At 44.5% G+C, this 18,305-nt stretch overlaps 1 protein-coding gene across 2 annotated transcripts in view; it reads right to left on the bottom strand.

Moving 5' to 3' along the window:
* Positions 1-15,893, bottom strand: part of BTRC (beta-transducin repeat containing E3 ubiquitin protein ligase) — a 314,397-nt gene extending 298,504 nt beyond the window's left edge. The window contains exon 1 of one of the 2 annotated variants that reach the window (XM_073555795.1): positions 15,690-15,893. In XM_073555795.1, coding sequence (XP_073411896.1) covers positions 15,690-15,758 — 69 coding nt within the window. In that variant the 5' untranslated portion in view covers positions 15,759-15,893. The remainder of the gene's footprint in view (positions 1-15,689) is intronic. The other variant, XM_073555794.1, reaches the window with a different exon arrangement.
* Positions 15,894-18,305: the final 2,412 nt, after the last annotated feature.

Below are 18,305 nucleotides of genomic sequence, written 5' to 3'. Positions count from 1 at the left end.
CACGGCGGGGAACTTCATAAGATTGAAGGAGGTGAGGAAGTACCGGATTCCCGTGAGTACCCTGAAAACTCCACGTGTTATCGCCTCTGTAGATGGAAGACCCCTACAGGAATCCGTGTCCCTGGTTACGGAGGAGGTGTGTCTGCAAATCGGGGCCTTGCACCGGGAGCGGATCGCATTCTACGTTCTTCCTGACCTAGCCCATGCCTTGCTACTTGGCCTACCCTGGCTTAGAGCACATGAACCCGTCCTGAATTGGCGTTCCGGGGAGGTCCTCCGCTGGGGACATCCCTGCCAGGAGAGGTGCCTGGGGCCTGTGCGTCCAGTCAGTCCTCCTCCAGTCTCCTCGGGCCCAGGAGGCTTACCACCCGCATACTGGTCGTTCTCAGACGTGTTTGATAAGAAGGAGGCGGAGATCCTTCCTCCGCATCGCCCGTATGACTGCCCTATCGATCTCCGACCCTGGACCACTCCGCCCCGTGGGCGAATTTATCCCTTGTCCCCAGCTGAGACTGCGGCCATGTCTGAGTACATTCGTGAGAATTTAGCCAGAGGTTTCATACGGAAGTCTTCTTCGCCTGCCGGAGCCGGGTTTTTCTTTGTGAAAAAGAAGGACAGTTCTCTCCGTCCTTGCATTGATTTCCGGGGTTTGAAAGACATTACTGTAAAAAACAAGTATCCCTTGCCTCTCATCCCTGAACTCTTTGATCGGCTGCGTGGAGCCCGCATCTTCTCGAAGTTGGATTTACGCGGAGCCTACAATCTCGTCCGCATCCGTCCAGGTGACGAATGGAAGACCGCCTTCAACACCCGGGACGGGCATTACGAATATCTGGTTATGCCCTTCGGTCTCTGCAACGCTCCCGCGGTGTTCCAGGAATTCGTCAACGATATCTTCCGAGACCTATTGTACTCCTGCGTGGTGGTGTCTGGACGACATCCTTATTTTCTCCCCGGATCTGGCATCTCACAGGAGGAGCGTTCGTCTGGTTCTACAACGCCTACGGGAGAATCGCCTCTACGCGAAGCTGGAGAAGTGTCTCTTTGAGCAGTCTTCCTTACCCTTTTTGGGCTACATTGTTTCTGATTCTGGTCTGGAGATGGATCCTGGAAAGTTGTTGGCAATTCTTCAATGGCCCCGGCCGGTGGGAGTCAAGGCGATTCAAAGGTTCCTCGGCTTCGCCAACTATTATCGCCAATTTGTGCCACATTTTTCATCCGTCATCAAACCCATCTCCAGTCTCACTCGCAAGGACGTCAACTCCTCGTCCTGGTCTCCGGAGGCTGAAGAGGCCTTCTCCTGTCTGAAACAAGCCTTTGCAACGGCACCTGTTTTACACCGACCCGAGGCTACCAAGCCATTTCATTCTGGAGGTGGATGCCTCTTCCATCGGAGCAGGTGCAGTGCTTTCTCAGAGATCCCCGTCCGGCCGACTGGTTACCTGCGGGTTCTTTTCGAAAGCCTTCTCTCCAGCAGAGTGTAACTACTCCATCGGGGATCACGAACTGCTGGCCATAAAATTGGCATTGGAGGAATGGCGCTACCTTCTTGAGGGGTCGGTCCACCCGTTTACCATCTTTACCGATCACAAGAACCTGATGTATCTCCAGTCGGCCCAGAGACTTAATCCTCAACAAGCCAGATGGTCTCTCTTCTTCGCTCGGTTCGATTTCGAGCTGCATTTCCGACCCGGGCCAAAGAACTTCAAGGCGGATGCATTGTCCCGGTCTCTGCAGTCTCCTGATTTGGTGGAGGATCCGACTCACATCATCGATCCAGCCAAGATCATCACAGTGGCCCCGGTGAGACTGATTACTCCTCCCCCAGGCAAGACCTACGTGCCCGAGGCAGACAGAGAAAAGGTACTGCAGTGGGGACATTCCTCTAATATTTTCAGACATGTCGGAGTCAAAAAGACGATGGAGCTCATCGCTCGTTTTTATTGGTGGCCCTCTCTCCACAAAGATGTGTCTGACTTCACGGCATCCTGTTCCTCTTGTGCCAAAGTCAAGGTTCCCAGGCGACCACCCTCCGGTCTTCTGCTTCCACTGCTGATTCCCTCGGTCCCTTGGCAACATATCGCTTTGGATTTCATTACGGACCTGCCTGACACTTCCGGATATACAACTATCCTGGTAACTGTCGACCGCTTCTCCAAGATGGCCCATTTCACTCCTCTTCCAGCCTTGCCCTCTGCCCCAGAGTTGGCGAAGATTTTTATCCAGCACATCTCTGTCGCCTTCATGGCTTTCCGAAGCATATTGTGTCTGATCGAGGCGTACAATTCACCTCGCGATTCTGGAGAGCCTTATGTGAGCTTCTGAAGGTAAGGTTGGACTTTTCCTCCGCGTACCATCCCCAGTCCAATGGCCAAGTGGAACGCATTAATCAGGTACTAGCGACATATTTACGGCAGTTCACCAACGCTCATCAGGATAACTGGGTCCATCTCCTTCCCTGGGCAGAGTTCTCCTACAATAATCACCCCAGCGACTCTTCGGCCAAGTCTCCATTCTTCGTGGTGTTTGGGATGCATCCTGGTATCCCTCTACCTATTTCCACCACCTCTGATGTGCCTGCAGCAGATTCTCTGACCCTGGAGGTCTCTAAGATCTGGTCCGAGACTAAGAAGGCTCTCAGGAAGTCTGGGGAGCGCATGAAGAGACACGCTGACAAGAGACGCTTGGACTCTCCGATCTACCTCCCGGGTCAACAAGTTTGGCTTTCGGCCAAGTACATTAGGCTAAAGCTCCCTTCTTACAAACTGGGACCTCGCTACATTGGACCTTTCAAGATTCTCAAACGCATTAACAACGTATCTTACAAACTGGAGTTACCCGTCTCGCTTCGGATCCCCAACTCCTTCCACGTCTCTCTCCTTAAGCCGGTTGTCTTGAATCGGTTCCACCCAGCTCCTAACCTTTCTCCTCTACCTGTCTCTTCCGATGATATCTTTGAGGTAAGGGACATTTTGGCCTCGAAAAAAGTTAGGGGTAAAACCTTTTTCCTAATCGATTGGAAGGGTTTCGGTCCCGAGGAGAGATCTTGGGAGCCGCAAGAGAACATCAATGCTCCGCCCATTCTTAAGAAGTTTTTAGCCAGACGCAGTGGAGGGGAGGGTAAGAGAGGGGGTACTGTTAGCACCGCTCCCTGGCTGTGCTCACCGCCCCCGCTCCTGGTCCGGCTTCCTCGTCAGTCTCTGCCTTGACGCGCGCCCCCGCTCTGCGCGCTTTCCGGCAGCTGGCCTCCCGACGCCCTCCTCCACTTCCCTCGGCCGTGCGCATGGTACCTCTGCGCACGTGCCGGAGGGTTAGATCGTGCGCCTATAGCCGCCTGTCGGCGTGACCTGCTCGGACCTCCTCCCGACCTATCAGAGCCCTCCACCAGGTATTTGTGCTTCCTGCTGTGCCATAGTGTTATCGCTTTGTCTCCTGCTCCTGCCATCTGTTTAACCCTCGGTTTCCTCTCTCCTTTTTAGTTTTGCTTCCACTCCTGCCTCCTGCTGGTTCCGCCGTCCCACCGTCTCCTCCTCGGATCTCCCACCACTCCTCTTCATCGCTCACCCTCTTGAGCCGACCCCTGGTCCTGGCTGCCGTGGCGCTTGAACTCCTCGAGTCTGTTCCCTAACGGTCCCTGTATAGGGGTCGGTCCACTTGGTGCGCTCTCTCGGGGAGGGTTCGGCGTCACGGTCCAGTGGGTCCACTCTCGCTTCCGGCATCCGAAGTGTAACAGAAGTGTAACAGATACACTATTTATTTAACCAATAGAATTTTTTTAATTTTTTATATCAACTTTATGAGACACGCCAACAGCATGTCAGGGAAATTACTGGTAAATAGTGATGTTTCCATAGCTCAGCAGGTTTTGTTCCAATTGCTAGATAAATATTAGCTATTTCAGCTATAGGCGAGGAATATTATTTAGCAATTAGCTTTCAAAAAGGATGTTACTATATGCTGGCACTGACGAATGTTATTTACAGTGGTTACGGAAAGTATTCAGACTCCTTTAAATTTTTCACTCTGTTTCAAAGCAGCCATATGGTAAATTCACAAAAGTTCATTTTTTTCCTCATTAATGTACACTCTGCACCTCATCTTGACTGAAAAAAAAAAACCCAGAAGTATAGAAATTTTTGTAAATTTATTAAAAAAGAATAACAGATATCACATGGTGATAAGTATTCAGACCCTTTTCTCAGACACTCATATTTAAGTCACATGCTGTCCATTTCCTTGTGATCCTCCTTGAGATGGTTCTACTCCTTCATTGGAGTCCAGCTATGTTTAATTAAACTGATAGGACTTGATTTGTAAAGGCACACACACCTGTCAATATAAGACCTCACAGCTCACAGTGCATGTCAGACCAAATGAGAATCATGAGGTCAAAGAACTGGCCAAGGAGCTCAGAGACAGAACTGTGGCAAGGCACAGATCTGGCCAAGGTTACAAAAGAATTTCTGCAGTACTCAAGGTGTACACGCGTGTACATTTCAATGCACACGCGTGGCAACTCTACGGGATCTGTGATTTTCACAGATCACAATACCTGCAGCAAGCAGAGGAGGGGGGGGGAGAGAAGGAGAATAAGCCCACAACATCGGACCGAACTGCGGTGATTTACATACACTGCAGGAGAGCTAAAAACGATATTTATGCTTCAAAGGTGGGGAGTCAGGGGGTATCAAAAGTACTGCTATAATTCTTATGTGACACTAAATTGAATGATATCTTTACATCATATCACAAAAAATGGGTGACAGATTTCCTACAAGTTTCTGACTAAACCGTTCCTTAATCATACTTTGCTAACCGCTTCGTGCACGGTATTGGGGCATTTTTTTTCCCTTTTATTTATTATGGGTGTGCTAAATTGTCATTTTTGGTCCATTTGTCCAATCTTACCATCCATCCATGTCTGTTTTTATTTTTTTTCAATGACCTATTGATTTACATTTGCGAATTTGATTCAGAAGAAAGAGGACGGTCACAACCCCATAGACTCTGATTGGCATGTGTTTGATCTGTGAGAGAGATAGTCGTACATTTCACTTGAAAGTTCTCCGAATGAGGCACAACGAGAGGACGCATCCATTTGTGCATTTTATGGCAAAGATTTGTTATATATTTTCAAAAATTTGTCTGTTGCATTTACACAGTTTATTGTATTTGTTTTTTCCTGTGCCAGCTTCATTTTTTTCTCGTTTACTGTTTTGGTTAACAAAAATAAAAAAAAAAATGCATCATCTTCGAAAATAACCTTTTTGTTTGAAACGGTCATAAGAGATGTATTAATCACTCTGGATTATAAATTGGGAAATGGTTACAAGTTAATTACATGGTTAAACATGCTTGATTATTTCGTTTAGCTCACTCTTTGTTTTTTTATTAATCTTTTGTCATGATGGGCAAGTTTATTTAGCATTAAAATTTCGTCTCATTGCGGGTATCAGACTTTAGGTCAGTAATTGGGGCTCACCTCTCTGTATACAGTAATCAAATGAGAAAATCATCAAAGACCCATTGATTACACGAAACCTAATTGAAAGCTTGTCTGAGGGGGTTATTAATGAGCCTGCTTGTAAAAACTCAATGACGCGTTCAGATCGGTTTGGAGAATGAATAGAGAAAGAGAAGTGGTATATTTGTCTATCTGTTAAACGCCTAGTAAAATCCTGTTTCTGTCCCTGCACCACCAACATGAGCCCAGTTGCATCGGCCAACATTGTTCTTTTGTTTGTGCCACCCAAATTAGGCAGAACTGCTCGGACCACTTGTCCATACTACACATTTGGACCCATTTTCAAGGCTACATTAGAGGGACTCAGTTTGAAGTTCATTCTGAGCTGGCAAGGTACAGCCACTTGGCGCACTCTTGGTGTTGGGGGGAAATAGAGAAAAAACAAGTAAGTGGGAAGGTGCGCTTAAGGGATTGCCTGGGATTAAGATTTTTTTTCTCATGGGTGTTAGAAGCAACAGGCAAGTAGTTGCTTTCTACCGGTCTGTTCTGCCCAGCTAAGGGCAGTCTCAGACCACTCCTGTCAGCGATTCAATTCCTTTCTCTTCTGCTCTGTCAGCGGGGAATGAGTGCCGACGTCATGCTTATTGATAGCCAGCTCCCTGAAGTTACAGTTGAAACCAGAAGTTTACATCTAATATATAAAGCTCAGTGTGTGTGTGTGTGTGTGTGTGTGTGTGTGTGTGTCCAGGATTGGCATCTGCACCGTCGTAGCTACAGCCACAAAATTTTGCACAGTCACACGTCTGGACCCCGAGAGCGTCATAGGCTATGTTGTGAGGCGAAATTTTAACCCCGCGCGTTCCAATTCACCAAACAATTTTGCCCCTATGTACATATCATCCCCTGAGGAAGAAGTGTTAACTTCGAAACGCGTTGGGAATTAAAAGTTTAAAGTACGCAATCTGGAAGGAGTCATTTGTCTAGCAGCGCACGTTTAATCCAAAAATTCTTTTCCCTAAATCTGATGATTTATGGTCACGGAGTGGCCATTTGGATGTGCAGCAGGCTGACCTTTGTTCCTTTGTGTCTGAAACTCTCCTACACAAGGTGAGTATAACATCTTGATTTATATCTATTTATACTTGGGTAAGACCCTATTGCGCTCTCTTTTAGTTTTAACCATTTTTTTCACACACAAAATTCGTCACACGCTACCACGTGCTTCAACACATATATAACCCTCCACACATTTCACCACACATACACCAACCTCGCTACATAAAAGTTGAAACACAAAAGTTGCCACTCAAAACTCGCCACTCTGTCCCAGAGCTGTTTAAAAGATGAAAAATGACCTGTGATTGGTTGCTATCAGCAACAGTTTTCTTTGTAGACAGTTGTGGTAACTGAGGCCTATTATTCTTATCATTTCTATGGTGTTATCGTCCTTCTGTAAAGCTGGAAATAACACAATTTATTACCATGCCAACACAGACCACCCTCTGACACAGACTGCAGGGGGAGCCCAGTATCACACAGGATAGGATTAGATACACAGCTCAGCAGTCAGTATCACACAGGAGAGGATAAGACACATGGCTCAGCAGTCAGTGTCACACAGGGTAGGATTAGATACGCAGCTCAGCACACAGTATCACACAGAATAGTATTAGATACACGGCTCAGCACACAGTAACACACAGAATAGTATTAGAGACATGGCTCAGCAGACAGTATCACACAGGATAGGATTAGATGCACGGTTTTTATGTGCAATATAATCATTATAATTTGTTGTAACTAACCACAGTTGGTTACAATGCCCAGGCAATGCTGGGCTCTTCAGCTAGTACACTATATAAAAAGACACATATGCATGTGAGAGAACAAAGACCTTAATTTTTGGACACATGTCCTGTGGTCTGATGAAACTAAAATTTAACTTTTTGTGTATAATGACTGTCTTTATGTGGCGCCCCTGAGGCTCAGTGGCCACAGAGGTACTGCACCTCCTCACCATCCAGGTAAGTGGAGACTCCTGACCACGCTCCAACATCTGCATCCCACACAACACAGTAGTTCAGCAAAGCCACATTGTGGCTCCCTGCTTGGAGTGTAGCAGAGCACCTTTGGTGGCTCCCTGCTTGGAACACGAAACGTGCTGGGAGGCGGGTGGAGTTAGAATACATAAAAGAGCGAGAAGGGTTAGGATTATAAGTCAGTGTGAGTCGGGGAGTCACTCAGAGAGGAGTGAGGAAAGAAGATCCCTGGGAGAGGGATGGAGGAAGGAGGTGCTGCAGCAGACCTCAGTGACCTGGGTCTGCTGGCACGGGAAATGAAAGAAGGAGAAAGACATTGAACTGAAACCTGATCTTCCATGAGAAGGAGAGATTAGTACGGAATGAAGAAGTAAAAGGGAACAGAGGACGTGGGTTAGAGGAGAACCCTGTCTAGAAGTTCTAAGCGCAAGGCCGGGGCCCGATCCCCGAGGTTGTATGGATGCTTATGGTCCTGCAGCAGACACCGGTGGAGTAGTGGGCTGTAAATGCACTACTCCCATCTAAGACTTGGGGGCACAACAGCAACTTGGATAGTGAGCTGGGACTCAGGAGTAAGGAGTCCCCGAAGCAGGCTACAGCTGTCTGCCGTACAAGTAGAGTTCTTGGGAACATCTGTCTGGAGGCACTCCAGTGTAACTCAGTACTGGGAGTACTTCACACTTAAAGGCGCTATAAAAGAGGAGACATTCAGAAAGGTACATGTTGGTGGAGCATTGGAAGGGAGCATTCCATCTGGCCTGGAGGTTGATTGAGTCTGTGACCCGGAGGACACAGAACGGAGGCAGGCACCTGTGTGTACTACAGACTGTGAGTAAAGCTTTGGAACTACAAGCCCTGGTGTCCTCCATTGATTCTTGCGCCAACACACCCAGCACTGCTACATCTGGGTACCAGCTACTACACCGCTTGTGCCTCTCCTCTACCACTACATCTACACTGCCCTGGGGCTACAGCTTCACTTGTGGGGAGCTTCACCATCTTGGCTGCAAAACACCAGCAGTCCCAGAGGATCTGTACGCAGCGTCAGCTTAACATCTCACTTGCCGAACACCACAGGTGGCGTCACGAACTATTTCATTAACTACATTCCACCATACAATCTTCCCCTGTTAATTGGGCGCCCAGGGACACGGACCGGGTCACCGCTGCTGTGACACATCCCGCCGACACCGGCCTGGTACCGAGTACCCCACAGCCCTGAGAGGGCGACCCATTTATGTTTGGAGGAAAAAGGGCAAAGCCTAAGAACACCATTCAACTGTGAAACATGGGGGTGGCAGCATCATGTTGTGGGACTGTTTTGCTGATGGAGGGACTGGTGCACTTCACAAAATGGATTGCATCAGGAGAAGAGAAGATTATGTGGCAATACTCAAGCAATATCTCAAGACATCAGCCAGGAAGTTAAAGCTTGGGCGGAAAAGGGTCTTCCAAACTGACAATGACCAGAAGCATACCGCTAAAATGGTAAAAAAGGGAGTTAAGGACAACAAAGTCAATGTTTTGGAGTCAGTAATGAAGAGTAACGTCCAGCGAATAATCAAAAGATAAAATTTAACTTTTAATGCAAACAATGGTTAAAATTCCACTTAGATAATGTCCAGCACAATACTCACACTGGCTCAATGCCGCTAATAATCAACGCGTTTCGACCTGTGGGTCTTAATCATGTTTTGGAGTGACCAACACAAAAGGCCTGATCTCAGTCCTATTGAAAATTTATGGGCAAAGCTGAAAAGGCCGGTGCAAGCAAGGCGACCTACGAACCTGGATCACTTACACCAGTTTTGTACAGATGATTCGGTGCAAACTCCGACCAACTATTGTGAGAAGCTTGTGGAAGGACATCCCAAACGTTTGACCCAAGTCATTCAGTTTAAGGGTAATGGTACCAAATACTAATGAAATGTATGTAAACTTTTGACTTTGCAGTAAGTAATAAAAATGCCTTAAAACATTCTCTCATTATTCTGGCATTTGGCAACGAGATGGAGGCCCGATGCTATCTCATCGGGAGGGCGGTAATGTCACGATGGGGGCAGGCTTTGCAGCATTGAGAATCTCTCCCCCCATGTGCTCACCCACCTATCCACTCTCTCTTTCCCCATGTGCTGACTTCTCCCATCTGTGCTCTCTTCTTGGACCTGTCTACTCCATGTGCTCTCCCCCTTGTCTGCTGTCTCTCTCCTTCCTGTGCTCTCCCCTCATGTGCTGTCCCGTTTGAGCTGTCTCCCCCCCCATGCTCTGTCTCTCTCACCCCTGTGTCTGACCGTATACAGAACATACCACAGCTCTGCCTGTAGACATGACACGCATCTGCCGTCGGGATCAGCCGAATGATTCACTGCGCCTGCACGGAATTCACGCAGGAGCAGTTCACAAGAGGCTGTGAGAGTGTGAGAGTGAGCGGTGCGTACGGCATATAGAGTGTGTGCGTGTGTGTGTTTGTGTGTCTGTGTGGTGCGACGGTGTTCCTCTGGTGGTACCGCGCAATAGGTTGGTACCAGCAGCAGTTTCCATATTGAGACACCCAATATGGCAGTCGGTGAACTTCCTCCGCTTGGCATTCTGGGATACAGTGACATCTGGACAGAACAGAAAATGCAAACATTACAAGGCAATTATATAAATAGATTATGGTAATCATAATTGACCTAAAATGGGAAAGGTTTATTCTGATTTCTTGGCAGATATTGAGAAAAACTTGCATGTGTGTATTTTTATATAGTGTATGTATACTTCTAGTTTCAACTGTAACTACAAGGAGCTGGCTATCAATCAGCATGACGTCAGCAGTCACGCCCCATCAACAGAGCAGAATGGAGGAGAAGCAGCTGCTATGTCCACAGAATATCACCACAGAATTGCCATCAGGAGCAGTCTGTGACCACTGCGAGCCAGCAGAGATCTGCGCCAGGAAGAAAAGACTACTTGCCTGTAAATTCTTTGGCCCAAATAAAGAAAAAAAAAGAAAAAAGAGAAAGTCCTGAATAAGCCCTTTAAACGTTTGACCACACCATGTTGCATGCACCAAGCGCCTGTAGTACTTGGTTTGAAAAGTAATTCTGTACTGATAAAGTCCCTTTAAAAGATAAGGTTGGCTTCCTAAGGGTATGTGCATGACATCTTTCTAAGTTGGATTCTAGCTGGACACACCCTGAAAAAGTGCAATTTCAACAACAACAAAAAAACCACTCCAAAAAGAATGAACATATGCACAGCAATGTAAAAAAGACTAGCTATTCATATGTTCCGTCATTATGAACTTAATAACTTCAGGCTTCCAAAGCTGCAAAAGAGGGGACTTTGGGCCCTTTGTTTCCCTGCACATTCAACTGTGATGTAGTCTGTGTTACGCCCAATGGTGGCACAGGTGGTTCATGCACCCACTGTGTCACAGACCTTACCTCAGACTGAGACTTACCTCAGAGGGGCGTGACTAAGCAGCTACCTTGGTGTTCACTGGAGCCTCTAGTGCTGAGGTCAGGCTTGTGCAGCAGGTAGCTGCTAGGTACCACTCCAAGGCAGCATCCGGCAGTAGCAGCTGACTCCAAGGGTTAGATACTTAACTTGGATAGAGAGTCCATGGCAGGTTCACACTTTAAAGACAGGACCTCCACTTGGGAGAAGTTCAGACACACAGGTTTCAGGTTATGGTTCAGGTGCCGCAGATGCTCCCACGGGTTGCAGATACTGCGGATGCGGTCACATGAAACAAAGAGCCTATACTAGCCTAAAAGGGAGACAGCATAAGGAAATAGCTTAACAGACAAGGGATGGGGACCTAGCAACATACGTTCTACACACCAAATCACCTAACAGTAACTATAGGGATAGCTCAGGCACCTTCCTATTGGGGAGGGTGCCTTTTATATAAGATGCCTCCCAGCTATTGGCTGGGAGACATCTAGCAAATGTCTACATTAACTAAATGCCTCCCAGCTGACGGCTTTTCACCATGTATGCACGCTGCCCCTTTAAAAGCAGGGAAGTGCCTGCACTAGGTGCACCGCTGGGAACTGCTGTGCGCACACAGACCAGGAAGCAGGAGCACACCAAGAACTATGTCGGGGCTTTGAGTAAGCAGGCATCTCCACATGGTAGGAGGAGGGGGAACCATGTGGAGGTGCTGGCAGACCCACGTTACAACCCTTCTTCAAGCCCCCGAGGACTCTTTATAGAAAAGATGGATTGCACACCAAAAAGAAAAAAAATAAACCTCTAAGAATTAATCTTTAGTAGTATATTTAAAAGAACAAAAAATAAAAAAAAAGGTGCAAAAAAGTGAGTGCCAAATAAAGTACAATAACTTATCAAGGACTAATCTCTCCCTAGAGAAGCCCTGCAAAATCCCCCTACCTGCCAGCGGAGGTTGGCACCCTGGTTGTAGACGTGATGGCGCCCCCGCTGAATGTCGGTAGCCCTACAGACCCTAGTGCACCCTCAACATACTACACACTGAAAAATACTCAGAAACACATACATAAACAATTACAGACCAATGCAAGGTCTGGTGAAAAGAGAAATACCTAGTAGTTCATGCTTTATGTTCGAGGAGATGGGCAGTCAAGATATGTAATCACATCAATAACTCCAAAGTGAAAAAAGGAAGGTTCCACATAATTGTGGTACTTATCCGCCATTAGATTCCCTCTCATTCCCAACGTGTTTACCCCTTAGAAGTGCAAGGGTTCATCAGTGGATCCAGGCTTGAGGGCTTCAATGTTCCCCCTGGCCAAAGTCAGTGCTGTGTGTGGCCATGTGGTTCTGTAGGGAGCAGAAGTGCTGATATATGGGACTGTATTGGTAATGTGCAATAGTCTATGACACATTTTTCTGCTAAACTGCAGCTGGGAAAGGCCAAAGTACCATTGATGTGATTATATACTTTGGTCTATCCCCCCTTTTTATGACTACTGATAAATTTTTGTGTACCCACTTGCTTGCTGAGAGAGTAAATTGCTAAGATCACCATTGCGTGGGATTTTCTGCATGGCTACCTCACATCTAGATATGCATCTGTCTATGTTGCCCTATGGTCAAAAGGGCAGTAGGCTATTGGAATAAGTCAATAAGAAATAATTGTGTATAAGTAACATGTCTTTTTTGTGAGCTCCTTTTGTCTATTATACACCCATGTGGTTCTGTAGGGAGCAGAGGTACCGATATATGGACTGTATTGGTATGGTGCAATAATCTGTGACACATTTTTTCTACTAAGCAGGTCTAAAACCAATTCAGTGGAGAATCTATCATCTTATCTGGGCATGCTCAGTAGTCAAGAGCAGGGGATTCATAAACTTTTCTAGAATTTCTGAGAGGTCAAGCAGGATCAAGAGAACAAGTCACTTGGGGAAAGGTTCTAGTTCTCCTAAAAACCTGGATACAAAGCCTTGATTTAGGTTTTATTTTTGACTTAAGGTTGGAAACAGGATGAAATGGAGAAAAGTCACTCAGGACTTCACAACTCACACTATTTTCTTAGATGTTATACGATTATAAAAAACTTACTTCTAATATATTTTCATTTCCAAACGTGCCCTAATCATGAGATATTAAAAAAAAGTAAAACTTTTACTTATGTCGCCATTTTCCGACACCTGTAGCATTTGTGATCTGCTTCCAACCAGCCCGTGCTCCCTTTATTAATAATAGTAGTAGAAGGATAGGGAAAATAAGGGGAGGTCAGCTCACCAGTCTCAGTTACGATCCATAATCCTCCTGCGCACGGAGTCACCTTGATCAGGGGCGTTGACTGAAGCAAAATAAAGGATAGAATCTCCAGCGCTGGACTTCAGTTAAAAATTCATCATTTATTGGAAATTCTTAAAATCGGACAGAAAAAAGTATGAATAAGGACATACAGGCAGATGGGGTCTCTGGTGGTCTCCAACCAACGCGTTTCGACCTAGAAGGTCTTACTCATGGTTCACACTAGACCAATACTGACGACTACAAATAATACAAAGACTGGTAAATCACAGGTGTTGGATGAAAGAATTAATGAAAATAGGGAGTATCCCTACCAGTTAACTCTTGCAAAACACTCAGCCTAATGTGGAGCTGAAATATACATTAACCCTTTTACCATTAGTAAATAAAACAATGTAAACAAAGACTTGTCGGAAAAACAGAAAAAAATATAAAAACTAATGAAAAAATATCATAAGAATATAATGAATGGCGAGAAAAAAAAAAAAAAAAAAAAAGAATTTCCAATAAATGATGAATTTTTAACTGAAGTCCAGCGCTGTAGATTCTATCCTTTATTAATAATGGTGTACAAAGCACCAGTCTTAATGAATTGAGACCACGGTGTTTTGTAAAATCAAGTTTAATTTTAATGGAATCAGTTTTGGGTGCTTATACAGTATTATAAAGTTTTTATTATCAGGAAATGGATAAAAAAAGCAAACTAGGAATTCTGCCATTTTTTTTGGGGGGGGGGGTTGCTTTTGCATTTGGTACTTGAGAAATTTATTCTTTGAGTTGGTTCAATTACACTGATAATGGGTTATTTTTTTTTTTTTTTTTACTATTAATGCCCCCCACACAAACATTTTTTTATTTTAAAGAAAATATTTCCTTTTGTCACTCTGCTGTGTGATTGGATTAATACTATGGGTGGGGGTACCTTTACAATGCTGAGCATGCCCCAAAATCCCAATTTTTGTCAAGGAGCGGAGCACTCTGCACACTTCTCTTATGCATACGTTGGGTTCATGATGACACTGCACGCCCGGCTGTACTCCGTATTTTGTTCGCTATATTTGGCTCTGCTAGATCCATTGCCCTCTGGCAAAAACACTCCCCTGAAGAGACTCCATGAGCACTCCTGTCCCTAGGAATAGAAAATATAAATCCCTCTATGAGAGCTATTATAATCCATATATTTCTGGTCATCAAAAATGAAATTGCCTACCACTGGAAAAGTCCAGATCCTCCTATCTTCTCTGACGTGATAAATAAAATAAATTTACACAAAACATAGGAGTATAGGTTTGCTATTACCCATGATTATTTCAACAAATATGCCAAGAAATGGGCAAAGTGGCTGGAAACTTATCCAACACACTGAACTAGTTTATTAATGTGCATCAAACCAATTTCAAACCATCTGATTACGTTTGTATGATTGTATGACTATATGATTATATGTTTAATGTAGACACTATATAGAGCCTGTTCGGACCTTGTGGTCCTCTCCTTGTTATTACCCTTCCCCCCCCCCTTTTTCCCCCTTCCCCCCTCCTTTCTTATTTGTATTTAAATGTTCAATAAAAATTATTGGAAAAGAAAGAAACATGTTGGGAGGGATTTTTGTAGGGGCACGGTTGTTTATAAGATATAGACTTGCAATGGCGGGAGCTATGCTGGGCTCGACAGGGAAAAGAACCCCTTTTTGTAAGCCGCTAACCTGGTTGTTCGCTCCGGTAGGCCCTAAGTGCATGCAGAAAGAATAATATTGAGCGCTTCACCAATGTACTACATGCATTTTGGAGATTTGCTATGTTTGGAGCTCTGATTGTGAATTTAATCTGTGCAAGCTGCTGCAAATACTGGTAGCAGTGAGCACCTCATCTACCTAGGTAATTTTGTAGAGTGAATAAAGTGTTTGCACTGACCTCAGTCATTTTATCGCGATAATGCTTTTAAATATTTGAGGAAAAGTTCATTTTTAATAAGTTAATGAGATCCTTCGGCTGTAAATACTAAGACTAGGATATCAACAAAGTTTAGCCTCATTCAGATGTCAGTGATACTTCAGGTATGTAAAAAAAAAAAAAAGAAGTCAGTGTTTCACCATTGTTTTTAATCTGACTTACTTTAGAGTTTCGACTTTTCCCATCACTTAAAAAAACAAACAAACAAAAAAACCATCAATTACAGCACTTCTCCCATCCATGACAATGGTAATCATGGTCAGGATAGGGATTGCACAATGATGCCACCTGTGTGCTTATCCATGATTTTCACAGACCCATAGACTTGCAAGGGTAATTTTGATCTGAAAAATTGACGTTCGCAAGACTTTTTATTTAAGATACAGGTCTGCAAGAAAGACACAGACATGTGAATATCACTATAGACATTACTGGGTGCATGTTTCATCTTGAAATAATAGACATATTTATGAGGCCTAATGACTGCAATAATAAACTCACCAGTCGCCGTCTTCTGCCATTTCCAGCGGCACTACAATTCGTTCGGACATCACTTGCCCGCAGTTGCATCTTGTTGAATCCCAATGTCTGCTGAGTGGAGTGGAGGTCGCTTTTTACATTTACTCAGAATGAGGATGGAGAGGAGGCTGGAGAGCCTCAATCTGAGTCTCAGATTTTCAGTGAGAAAGTAACTGCCTGTCCACACAGAAGACGCTGTGTGTTCTGACACATTACAAATGTGGTCATGTGGTTCCGGAATGGACTGGAGCGCTGCGGAAAACGGCAGAAGATGGTGAGCGTTGAATATATTACTGCACTCATTACACATAGACACTTGATTACTAAGAAAGGAAAAATAGGAAAAAAAAAATCAACAGAGCACTCCTTAGGCCACGTTCACACGTCAATATTTTACATCAGTATTTGTAAGCCAAAACCAGGAGTTTGTGATAAATACAGAAGTGGTGACGGGTTTCTATTATACTTTTACTCTGACTGTTCCACTCCTGGTTTTGGTTTACAAATACTGGGGTAAAAAACACACCAAATACTCTACGTGTGAACCCGTTTAAAACTGCACTGCTTTTGCCTTTATTTTGGAATACTGATTTGTGGTTTTAGGCCACGTTCATTGAATGTGTGGATGTGGCCATATAATGATTGTGGTGACCCCCGCAACTCAACGTGGTCTCAAGATCTGATTGTAGCCTAAGGCCGGGATCAATACCTAGCACTGCTGCGGGCATTCGAGACCGGAGGGTGTGGCTGCATGTATTTCTATGCAGCTGAACGCTCCGGTCACGAGTGCCGGGTATTGAGGCTCGAGTTTCTAGCATTGCACTCGCAAGTGTGACCCCGGCCTTAGGCTATGTTCCTAAGATGAGCTTTTATTGAGTTTTTGACGCTGCAAATTTTTCAGCAAAGCTGATGGGATTTATAAATCTCTTGCCCACTGTGCATTATTTTTTTCACTCAGCGTAAACTGGCCTGTGATGCGCCTTTCAAATCTGCAGCATATAAACTTCTCTTGGGGGTATTCTGAGTTTCCATGCGGATTTTCCTCATAGACTTGGATTAGGCATAGAAAATCTGCAGGTAAAAAAGGCACGTGTTTTTACTGCATTTCTGCGGCAAAAAATTGTTAAAAAAACACCTGTAATCTGCATCTAAGTATGTCAATAAAGTTTGTCAAAGCCAAAAGCCAGGATATATAAAAAAAACAAAACAAATCAGCTTTACTTAAAGCATTGTACAACAACAGACAAAAAAAGCAGCATCAAAAATGCAGGTTATAATAATGTACGCAAAAACTTTAATTTAATTAATAGGAATAGAAAATCTGCAACCTCAAAAGCTCTTCCTGGGAACGTAGCCTAAGCCGCTGCTTTTTTTCACACAGTGAAAAACTCATCCTGGCACACAGACTTAGGGTGTATTCACATGTTGTGTTTTTTTTTTTCTGCACCAAAAACCAGTGTGGTGGTAGGAAAAGCACTGTAAAACCAATGAAAAGAATTGACACGCTGCGTCTAGGCAAAAATACAGCACGACTCAAAATTTCCGCAGGAAATAAAAATCCCATCATGTTCGTGAGATTTAAGAAATCTTAGGTTGGTACCATAAAATGCACATGAAAAATGCCAAGTGTGAACATACCCTAGTTTCCTAATTGTGTCACTAGTATTATTTATTGCTACATTTGGCTCACTTTTGCTGAGACAACAGTTAAATACTTGTCAACTGCATGAAAGATAATTTCATAATACATCCGAAAGAATCGGGCCATCCAAATAACACTCTGATTAGACTGTGAGCATAGTGTGAGCCGATTCTCTTGTATGAAAAGAATATTTTTTTTTCCATGTTCTCCATTGTGTGAGTAAATAAGGCTGTGCCGAGTAAATTATTTTTTTTTTTCACTAACGAATCTGTGTGTGAAAATACTAACACCATGCCTGATTTTCCTCAGTACATCGGATGAGACTTGACCATCCAGTCTACGGGAGCAAGAAAAAAATTGGATGCCACAGTTTAACATGCAATTTTTACGTATAGGCCGAGGTCACCCTTGAAACTGCAATGCAAGAAACTCATGTATCAATACCCGGCACTGCCGCCGGCACTCGGGATCAGAGCACTCAGCTCAGGGGCGGACACTGACAGCTTGGAGCCCCTGTGCAAGAAATGTGTGTATATTACATAGTCTCCTTTATTATGTATATTGCTGTCCCTTATACAGTGCTCTTTCTTGCTATGTAGAGCACCGTCCCTTACATATTGGATTATATAGAGCCCTGTTTTTTTTATTACATACCGTTCTCTCTTGTTAGATATATAATGCAATGATGGCTGATGGAGCATGGGAATGCTTCTTTTCTAATGGAGGAGATGATGGACTGGTAGCCTGGTCACCGGCTCCTCCATCAGTGGTTATTTTATATCTAACGAGAGCGGACTATGTAATAAAATAGGGGGCAGTGAATAACAAAAATAACAAGAATACACTATGTAAGAGACTGCACTGTACATAACAGCAGAGGAAGCTATATAATAAGGGACGGCATCATATATAACTAGAGAGGATGGTATGTAATAAGGGACAGTGTTATATATGAT

This window comes from Dendrobates tinctorius, unplaced genomic scaffold, assembly GCF_039654945.1.
Source record: "Dendrobates tinctorius isolate UK_male_01 unplaced genomic scaffold, ASM3965494v1 ptg000230l, whole genome shotgun sequence".
In the NCBI taxonomy this organism is placed as follows: domain Eukaryota; kingdom Metazoa; phylum Chordata; class Amphibia; order Anura; family Dendrobatidae; genus Dendrobates; species Dendrobates tinctorius.
This window is presented reverse-complemented; position numbering and strand designations above follow the sequence as displayed.